Here is an 11,416-nt window from a genome sequence, read left to right on the forward strand (position 1 = left end):
CGGTTATATTTGCTAAATGTCTTGATCTAGTTACAGGTGGTGAACGTACAAAAGGTGGTGAACGTCTTGCTCGGTGCATTCACTGAATATCCTATTAGTTTTTAAAAGGAAAGAAAAATTATAATAAGTTATCCAATCAATAGACTTTTCTGATTTTGACACGTTTCGAATAGCCAAAAGATGCAGCAGAGGGGCAGGATTCGTTTGGTCTCAATATAATTGAGGACTGTTTGGCTCCAATAACCCGGTCCACGTACAAATCCAACTATTACTACGAACCAGAAAATTTTGATGTCAATCAATTTAACCACTTAAAATAAATTTTCGTAATTTTAAGAAATTTAGATAAGAAGTAGAATAAAAATCTATGTCCTAAAAACTAGAATAGCGAGAAATAAGAGAGAAAAAGAGTTCGTCGAAAAAGGTCGAAAAAAATGGTTGAAAAATAAAAGGTGACGGAAAAATAAAAGAAACTTATCAAAACTTAAAAATACTTAACTAACCTAACCTTATTACTACAACTAACTTAAAATTATAATCGCAAATTGAAATTACTAATTGGAATGATAATTGATACATAGTAAAAGGTGTCTAAAAATATTAAAGCTTACAGGAAAAACTAAATCCCAAATGGAAATAACTTAAAAAGAAACTAAAACTTAAAATGGCGTCGCAAAATTTTAAAGTACCTAAATCTTAGTCTAAAGAAAAAGCACTTAAGGAATTCTACGGCAAAGCCTAAAAATCTAGGAGTAAAAATAACTATAGCAAAAACTAAGTTTAAAATTAAATATGAGCTAAAAATACAAATATTACGCTACAATGATTAAAAAGGGACAAAATATAAAAATATACAAAAAGTTGTAAAAAGTACAATTTTTATAAAAATATTATTTTTATATTATTTATTTAATAAAACTACTAATTTTACAATTTAATTAAACTTATTAATACTAAATACATAAATTAAATAAAAAGTAAAAGTTAAAGTAAAATTAATTATAATAATAATAATAATTAGGGTTTAATAATAATTAATTAATAATTACCGTAATAAATGCTGAATTAGGGCTTCTGTTCGTGTGTCAGGTACCCTCCGCGAGTCGCGGTATTTATTGCATCAAACCCCGCGAGTCGCGGGGTTTCAAATTTCAGCTGACAGCTTATAATTTCAACGCGTTTTTTTTCTTTATTTATTTTTTATTTATTTTTTGTTTTCTGTTTTTTCTATATATAAAAGATATTTAATAAAACTTATATTTTTATAAATTAAAATAAGAATAAAGAAACTTATAAAACTTAAATATTTAAAAAAATACTTATATTTTTGTTTTTCTTTTTATATTTTTGAATAATTAACACGTATTTTTACAAAAATGAATTTTTAATAGAAGTAAGCTAAAAATCTTTTTTTTTTATTATTAGCGTTGCGCTTCCGGCGTTTAGAAATCTCCCCGGCAGCGGCGCCAAAAATACTTGATGTTATGCGAGGTGTATAAAAAATAGTTTATATTTTACTAGGAAATGCTATTAAATACGATACAATTTTACACAAGATATTTATTTATTTATAGAATGGATATACTTAAACCTTGCTACAACACTTATAGGCAGTGTACCTAATCATACAGTAGTGTAGTTTTTAGTAAGTCCGGTTCGTTCCACAGGGAAATCTTTAAACAAAGCTCAACGCTATATAAAAATACAAATATATATATAAGTAATATTATTATTATAAAGGGGGGTTTTTACCGTTTAATGACCGGTTTGTCGATTTTAAAACTTTAGTCGCAGTTAAAACCTAATGTAAAATATTAAATAAATAAAAGACTTAATTTAAAGCGTAAAGTAAATAACGATAATGAAATTACGAATAATAAAAGTGCGATAAAATAAACTTGCGATAATTAAAAAGTACGATAATTAAAAATGCAATTAAATATAATAATAATAAAAAATGCGATAATTAGAAGTGCAATTAAATATAAAATAAAGGAAATTAAATATGAAATAAAAGAATTATGCTTATTTAAACTTCCGTAATCATGATGTTTGACGTGTTGATTTTAGTTTTATGCCCATGGGTTAATTGTCCTTTGTCCTGGATTATTTAATCTGTCCGTCTGGTTTTTGTCCATAACAGTCCATCAGTCATAAATATAAAGTGCGAGTGTCCTCGTCAAATTATTATTATACCCGAAGTTAAATATTCCAACTAATTGGGGATTCGAATTGTAACAAGGTTTTAATACTTTGTTTAATGAATACACCAGGTTATCGACTGCGTGTAAACCAAGGTTTTACTACTTTGTTAACAATTACACCAATTACCCTTGAATGTAATTCACCCCTGTTTTAATTATTCTAGTGGCTATTAATCCATTCCCGTGTCCGGTTAAATGAACGATTATTCGTACATATAAATACCCCGCCCATCGTGTCCGATTGAGTGTATATGGTAATTTATAGGGACGCCCAATTGTAAATCTTTATATTAACATTAACAAACTATCATTTAGTTAAACAAATATAAAGCCCATTAATAGCCCATAATCTAATTTCCACAAGTGTCGTTCTTTTGTCCAAACCCCAATTATGGTACAAAGCCCAATTACCCAATTTTAGTGATTAGCCCAACATCATGATTACTTCGGATTAAATAAGCATAATAATAACTTAGCTACGAGACATTAATATAAAAAGGTTGAACATAACTTACAATGATTAAAAATAGCGTAGCGTTACACGGACAGAATTTCGACTTACACCCTTACAATATTCGCTAACATACCCTTATTATTAGAATTATAATTAAAATTAAAATATAAATTATATATATATAATTTACGTATATATGAGAGAAGAGAGAAATAGATTGTGAATTGCGATCAGAATTCGGTTGCTTTTATAGGAAAAGTTAAAAATTTGGGGCTCCGCGACTCGCGGTGAAAACCTCTTCAAACTCCGCGAGTCGCGGAGAATGAATTTACAGCTCAGTCCTTGGAGTCTTTCTCTGCCGACGGTTTTTATTTATAAATATAATATATATATAATTAATATAATTAATTATATATTATATTATATTTATATACCTAGTTAACTTGTAATTTTTAGTCCGTTGCGTCGAGCGTTGAGAGTTGACTCTGGTCCCGGTTCCGGATTTTCGAACGTCCTTGCGTATAATTTAATATCTTGTACTTTACGTTTTGAATCTTGTACTCTTGTAATTTCGAGACGTTTCTTATCAATAATTGGAACCTCTTTGATTGTCTTTTGTTCTTTTGAGCTTTTTGGTCGTTTGCGTCTTCAATTCACCGAATCTGTCTTTTGTCTTCACCTTTTATTATTTAAACGAATATCACTTGTAAATAGAACAATTGCAACTAAAAGCTTGTCTTTCTTGAGGAATAATGCTATGAAATATATGTTCGTTTTTAGCATTATCAGTCATAATCATCACCAAACCCTAATTTTGACCCAAAGTCAAAATTAGTCAACCAACACAACTAAAAGTGTTCCAACACTTCCATAATCACTAAACCTAGTGATTAAACCCAATTACAAGTCCTAATCAAGGCCAATTTATTCACCAACCCAAAATTCACCAACACTAACAATAAACCCGATTACTAGCATCACTAAACCCACTTCATGAGTCTAAATGGGTTTATCAACAAATCAAGTTCAAACCCTAACTTTGAATAGCAAAATCAACAATGAAATTCGGAGTTAGAACTTACCAATACCGCCAAAATGATGCCGTTGACGAGTAGAACAACTTTAATGCTTGAGATTTGACCCGAAACAACATCCTTCTTCTCCAAATGGAGTTCTCTCTCACTAGAACTCAATCTCACTCTAGGGTTTGAGGATGGGAGTGTTTGATGAGTGAGATGTGATCCAAACTGATCAATGAATCAGTTTTGATGACCCCAAACCGACCCCAAGTGAAAAGACCAAAGTTCCCCTCATTTAGACCTTTTAAAAGGCTGAAAATTGCATCAGACGGGTTCGGCGCGCCGCGCCGAAAGGTGGAGCGCCGCTCCAACCTTCAGGTCAGTTTTCAGTTTCTTGTTTTGGCCATAATTTTTTGACCGTAGCTCCGTTTTTGATGAACCAAATATCGTTGGAAACGTAATAAGATTTTCTTTCCAATGGTAAGGCTTTGAAACATCAACACAAACTTTATTTGGGGTTGAAAGGATACGTACACACCTTGTCACTTCAGACAACGTCCAGTTTCCTTCGGCGTTCGAGCAAGCAACACGTAAACTTCATACACGCATCGTACACCATAAATACATTATGTACAATAAATATTTGGGTCTTACATGTCTACCATCGACCAAACTTCCTCGTCAGTAACCCAATACTTTTGCGACCTTTTACGCTTTTTCACAATCGGAGCAACAACAGTTTCTTCAACATTAGGGTGTGGTTCTTCTTTTTCTCGTTCTTCAGTATCTAGATTAACAACTTCCTCAGCCTCAGACACCCTCAGCCTTTTCACTTTCCGAGCAACATCATCTGACAACTGTGATTTAAAGAAGTCAGTCAAGATGGCGCAAGGGCGCTAGGTACACCTTGCGCCAGATGCAAGGACGCAAGTTATGACCTTGCGCCACATTTTTAACAAAGGCGTAAGGTCACAAGATATAACCTTGCGCCTGTTTGGCTAAACAGGTGCAAGGACGCAAGGTATGACCTTGCGCCTATTTTTTGTTACAAAATCAGCCTGTTTAGTTACAAAAATTAATAAAAAAAGTGCAAGTATAAGGTAAAAAAACTGTAATTATAGGCTTACCTTCTTGATTGGTTTTCTGTATCCCGGTGTTATGAAAGGGGAGCTTAGTACACGTGTTGGTCGTCGATCTCTCATTCCACGTCTAATCCGTTGAGCTGATTTGTCGTTTTCATTGTCTGAGAAGGATCGACCAAGTAAATCCTCATCTTGATGTTGCTCTTGTTCTGATAATCGTTTCTCTTGTTCAGATATACGTTTCTCGTGATCATTTATTTGTTTTCTACACTCTTGCAGCTCTTTTTCTTGCCTATCCATCCGTTTCACCAAAGAATTGTATAATTTCTTTGCATCAGTAGATATGTTTGTTTGAGACTGAGATTGAGATTGAGATTGAGACTGAGACTATTCTCCACCACCATGTTCCTCATCTTGCTGCTCATCTTCAATAGGTTCTTCAACTTCCTCATCAACTTCCGTCCCTTCAAAGTGTTGGCAACTTTTTATCCACCATTGACATCCACTCTCAACATCAGTGGGATGCAGAGTACGAAAAGGTCATTTATTCTTAGGACAATCATCCTGTACAACAACAGCAAAGTTAAAAACACATACGCAAGGACGCAAGGTGAACCTTGCGCCTCGTTAATGATGACGCAAAACTACTCTTGCGTTGGCCAAAAGACCTAAGATGACGGCGCAAGGGCGCAAGGATTAATCTTGCGACTCGTAAATGACCACGCAAGTCTTAATCTTGCGTAGCCTCAACAATACAGGTGCAAGGTCGCAAGAATGGACCTTGCGCTTACACTACGCAAGGACGCAAGATTGAACTTGCGCCCATCACAGAACCCATATTATCCTATATTTTTAATCTGTATTCTTCCAGCACCAACAAAATTTTTATATTATAAACAATACTTACCATAACGTTTAGTAGATGCAGGTACTCAGTGACTGAAAAAGACTCAGCCGATGAACGTTTCCAAAATAAGGCCCTCGGTACTCCATTCTTGTCTGTCTTGTGGGCAAAACTTTTAATGGTTCGTCGATATGCCTCAAGAATCCAATCTACTAAATTAAATAAATAAGGACGCATTAAATAATATACGATTCAAATGTAGTAATATTATCCAAATATACCAAACTTTTATTTTTATTTACATTAAATGACCACATAAAACCCGCCAAAGTATAACCATTTCCGACCTCTAACTGACTTTCCCGAGCTTGAAATCCGTCTTTAACTATGGGGTAAGTGGCATCCCAAATACGATTACCCCACGGGTAGTCATTCAATTTAGCAAAGTCTTCGACTAACCATAGGTATTTTTTGCTCACCGCATGAATCCCTTGCTTACCCATAAATGCTCTCTCCACAATCAAAATAATGGCTAGTCGCACGAAATCTTCATCACTAACCACAAAATCATCACCATTATATAAAAGCTTTTGGATATCGATAATTGTAATGTTTGCATTATCTTTACGTTTTGGGAAACAACGTCGTCTAATCGGTGGTGTTTCTACATCATAACTTCTGGGAATGTAATGTGCCAAGTCCGTGCGATGACTAAACCTAAACCCCGTGATGAGACAAAATTCCCGCCTACTAAATCTAATTTTGAAATTCGGACGGAAAGTAAACCATATTTCCTCATCATCAGCTGGGTACTTTTCGTCTATTCCTATTGGCCGCTCACTTCTTCTTTGGAGCATTGCATGTACAAGGCCCGGATCATTGCCTGTGTATAGTAGATCTAGCCAAGGACCAAAACAAGTTCCCCTAAAAATTTTTTGTTGATTTTCAGTCATTAATGCCTTTAGTTGAGGTATAACATTCAACATATTCTTCATCGTCAACTTCGCCTCAACATATTGTAACATCCCGCGTTTTTTCGTTAAATTTATTTTTAACACCGTCTTTTTTTTAGATAATATCTTTCGTTATCTAAATTCGCACCTTTTGTTAACTAACGTTTTTAATATTTCTGATATTTAATCTTAACATCTCTCGTTTATCCTAGCGTTTTTAAAATAATTCATTTGGTTAATTCCCACACCCGACTATAACTTGGGGGACTAATCTTGTCACTTGACCAAAGTGGCAACTAGTTGAACTAGTCACCACCTCCCTCCCCACCACTCATTTCTCTTCTCTTTTTTCTTTTCCATTTTTCTCTCAAATATTACTTCCAAACTTTCATTCTTTTCATCTTCTTCACTAAATCATCATCTAAATCATTTCAAGGAAGCTTACAACAAAACAATTTGTACTTTTGGAATCCTCTCTTCATCCTCTACAACTTGATATCAATTTCATCTCGTTTGGGTAACATTTCTAAAACTCTAGATTTCATGTTCTTAGTGTTTTTGACTTGAAATGGTGTTAATTAGTGTCTATGGCTCAAGTCTAACATGAATATGTATTTGGTTTGCTCGATTTATTTGTTTTGAGTAACTAGCTTGAATATGAAAAATGGGTTTGTTAAATCCTTGATTTTGGTTGATTAAATGTTGTTTAAATGTTAAAGTTCATGTATTAAATGTGTTACTAGCATCATTAGCTTCATTTTGGTATGTTGGATGACATGAAAATCTTACATTAACATGATTAGTGATTTTATGATTTTTGGTTAGGGTTTGGTAGCCTTGAATGTGAATTTTGATGCATTAAATGCTTTGCAATGTTGTTAGTAAGTGTTTAGTTATATTGTATGTTTAACTACCTTCAAAACGGCGTATCGTATGTGTAATTTGGATTCCCGAATCGCCATTTGCATTTTTGAGCTTGAAACCTTAAATAATGATCTTTCGTCGAGATTTCGGTTACTGTAAATGATGTTTTTGTTTAATGAAATGTGTTTAGTTGTATTCCTTGTTAAATTACCTTTCCAACGATATAAGATACGTGTTTTGAATATTTACGGTTTATAAGTTATGTTTGTTTGAAGTTTGGTTCGAGCCTACACATGAAAACAGCCCAGAATTTCTGTCAGGCATACGGAGCGGCGCGCCGATTCCTGAGCGGAGCGCCGAATGCCTATAAAGTGGTACCGAGACTTTTGCCTTGAAATAGAGCGGCGCGCCACGAATCTGAGCGGAGCGCCATTTGCCTGTTGTCCAAAAAGTCTCATTTACGTTTAATTCTAACTATGCTACGCACCTCCGATTAACATGAAACTTGGCCAACATGCTTATATATGATTTCTCATCATGTAAAAATTATCGGATACCCGACCCGACCCCGTTGACTTTGACTTTGACCAAGTTTGACTTTTGGTCAAACTTAACCAAACACTTATGCAATCGTTCTAACGTGCTTTTGTACTTATATCATGCATGAAACTTGACAACGTGATTCACATGCTATATATTCGAGTCGTAACGAGCCATAGGACTAATTGAACACATTTCGCTCGACCTTGTGTCGTAACCGGTTAATTGATACAACTTATTTGTTTAGGTCAAGACTAAGCAACTTTCATTACACAACGTTTAATTTCAAATATTTTGGCGTGCTACTACGGTGAGATCATAGTCCAACCTTTTTCAATAACTTTTATACTTTTAAATCGTGGGCTGAGAAACATATACCTTGTTACATCTTGTACTACTTACTTTTATGTTTTGAACACAAGTTCGATGAAACAAACATTCCACAGCGAGTTTGAACAAAAATCCTCAATTCGATTATCATTAGTTACACTTGCCAGTGTAAGCGAGAACTTATGTTGTATGGCCATATGGGTTTGACAAACCCTCATTCGGATGGTTCGCTACCGTTAATTCAGATGGAATGTATTTTCGAGAAACAGTGTATGTTCTAACACTATTGTGATGGGGTTCTATGGAATGAAAGTTAAACCTTGATAATTGGGTGCTCGCGAACATATTTTGGAATGCAAACTATTTGGATGATCAATTTTATGGGAATACTAAATCTTGTGGTTCAAAAATAACGTTTATTACTACATCTATGATTTCACCAACGTTTTTCGTTGACAATTTTCTATATGTTTCTCAGGTTCATACTTGGCTACTTGATACATGCTTCCGCACACTTTGATTACTTGCTTGGGGTCAACCATGCATGCATACGCTAGGGATAGCATCTTTGGATTCAAACTTAAAGCATACATACTTAAGCTATTTATAGCAATTGTGATTTTCAACTTATTATGTCGCAAGTTATTTCATTTATACTTTACAACTTTTGTAAACTTAAACTTGTTGTCGAACCGTTTGGTAAACTAAACTTTGTTAGTCTTGTACGTTTCAAATGAATGCGACATAATTTTGGTCAAACGCGTCTCATATAGGGACTACGACCACGTAATGGGACCTAAGTTAACGACGCCGTCAATGACGATTTTGTCGGGTCGCTACAGATGGTATCAGAGCGTTGGTTGTAGGGAACTATGATATGAATTAGTGTGTCTGACAGAGTCGTTAGGACGCATTAGTGAATCTAGACTACAACCGGATAGTTAACCATTGCATTCTGACTTGCATTTGCTATAGATAGCACTTAACTAGTTGTGCATTATCCTACTTAGGTAAACTTCCTAATTGTACCCAATTCTCGTCATGCGAACTCGTACTCTGCCACTTTCGGGTAACACACGTAAATTCAAGATTCATACACGTAAGGATGACGACGACTTCATTAGTCACACTTGTTCGGGAACTCTATCTCCCAGATTGTTTTTCGCCACCATCTCAACTTACTATCGGTGTCACACCGGTGTTCCTTACTATCTACTGATCAATCCATAATTAGCGATGTTACTTAATTACGGATTGAGTGCAATAAGATTGTAATAGAGGATGAAATGTTTGATGATTATTTTGGGCCCCGATGATCGTCTTTCACTTTAACTATCAAGTGATCAACCACCCCGACCCGGTCTTGATTGTTAATTAGCTTAATTCACCTTTTCGCAATGTAAAAATCCCTTGGGCAAGATCACAAGTGGAAATTACAAAGGCTTAGGCAAAATGGCAGAGAATCAACAACCACTAAATGAGAGGCCAAGCTCTCTATTTATAGGTTTCGAGATATCCGCGGTCCGCGAGTACCTTAACTATCCGCGGAAACTCAGCGGATTAAACCGCAGTCTTTGTATAAATGCGAAAACATGACCGCTGTGCTTATTTTCAGCGAATATTGCATAGCTTTGCCTTATAATTCGCGCAGTTCAGCCTTTGGCTTTTAGCAAATAAAATATACATATACAATGCTATGTATATGATCAAGTCCCCCCAGTTTATTATGATACATATTGCGAAACAAATGTATCATGATAAACTCTAAAAATTCGCAGTTATCGCAGCCAATATTCGCATGGAATCATTTCACATTAACTAAGTTACCGTTATAGGAAAAAGTTACCGTTTGAGTTGTCACAACGGTTAATTAACATAATTAACCCTGTTGCCTATATATAGTGTGACCTGAAATCACAAATTCACTACTCATTTTTCCAAAATATCAAAGAATTACCCAATTCATCAATCAATCGTAATCATTTTAATCATTTTTTGCAGCTCTCTTTTAATTTGCAATGAAGATTAATGAGTTAGATAGGAAAGCTGATCCAAAAACTCTGATCACTAAACTATTAACGAGCCCGGAGGCTAAATCATCATCATCGAAAGAAAAGCAGCCCATTCCAATCGTTGATTTAACCTCTAAATCTCCTTATTCAAAGTCGAGTACTACCAAGCGACCGTTACAAACACCGCCATCTTCGCAAAGCAATAAACATAAACAACAGGAAACCGCTCCTCACGACGATCCATTTATACCGGAACACGAATGAAATGTCCCGTTCTTATTGATTAAAAACGTTCCATATTAATTGATTTCGTTGCGAGGTTTTGACCTCTATATGAGACGTTTTTCAAAGACTGCATTCATTTTTAAAACAAACCATAACCTTTATTTCATAAATAAAGGTTTAAAAAGCTTTACGTAGATTATCAAATAATGATAATCTAAAATATCCTGTTTACACACGACCATTACATAATGGTTTACAATACAAATATGTTACATCGAAATCAGTTTCTTGAATGCAGTTTTTACACAATATCATACAAACATGGACTCCAAATCTTGTCCTTATTTTAGTATGCAACAGCGGAAGCTCTTAATATTCACCTGAGAATAAACATGCTTTAAACGTCAACAAAAATGTTGGTGAGTTATAGGTTTAACCTATATATATCAAATCGTAACAATAGACCACAAGATTTCATATTTCAATACACATCCCATACATAGAGATAAAAATCATTCATATGGTGAACACCTGGTAACCGACATTAACAAGATGCATATATAAGAATATCCCCATCATTCCGGGACACCCTTCGGATATGATATAAAGTTCGAAGTACTAAAGCATCCGGTACTTTGGATGGGGTTTGTTAGGCCCAATAGATCTATCTTTAGGATTCGCGTCAATTAGGGTGTCTGTTCCCTAATTCTTAGATTACCAGACTTAATAAAAAGGGGCATATTCGATTTTGATAATTCAACCATAGAATGTAGTTTCACGTACTTGTGTCTATTTTGTAAATCATTTATAAAACCTGCATGTATTCTCATCCCAAAAATATTAGATTTTAAAAGTGGGACTATAACTCACTTTCACAGATTTTTACTTC

The 11,416-nt window shown here is 34.6% G+C and overlaps 1 protein-coding gene across 1 annotated transcript; it reads right to left on the reverse strand.

Moving 5' to 3' along the window:
• Nucleotides 1-5,146: 5,146 nt before the first annotated feature.
• Nucleotides 5,147-6,598, reverse strand: LOC139890406 (uncharacterized). Its single transcript, XM_071873291.1, has 2 exons — nucleotides 5,962-6,598; nucleotides 5,147-5,223 (listed from the first exon to the last, which is right to left on the reverse strand). The coding sequence occupies exons 1-2, from the start codon at nucleotides 6,596-6,598 to the stop codon at nucleotides 5,147-5,149; spliced, it is 714 nt and encodes a 237-aa protein (XP_071729392.1).
• Nucleotides 6,599-11,416: the final 4,818 nt, after the last annotated feature.

The sequence above is a fragment of the Rutidosis leptorrhynchoides genome, chromosome 2 (assembly GCF_046630445.1).
Source record: "Rutidosis leptorrhynchoides isolate AG116_Rl617_1_P2 chromosome 2, CSIRO_AGI_Rlap_v1, whole genome shotgun sequence".
NCBI classification, from domain to species: Eukaryota; Viridiplantae; Streptophyta; class Magnoliopsida; order Asterales; family Asteraceae; genus Rutidosis; species Rutidosis leptorrhynchoides.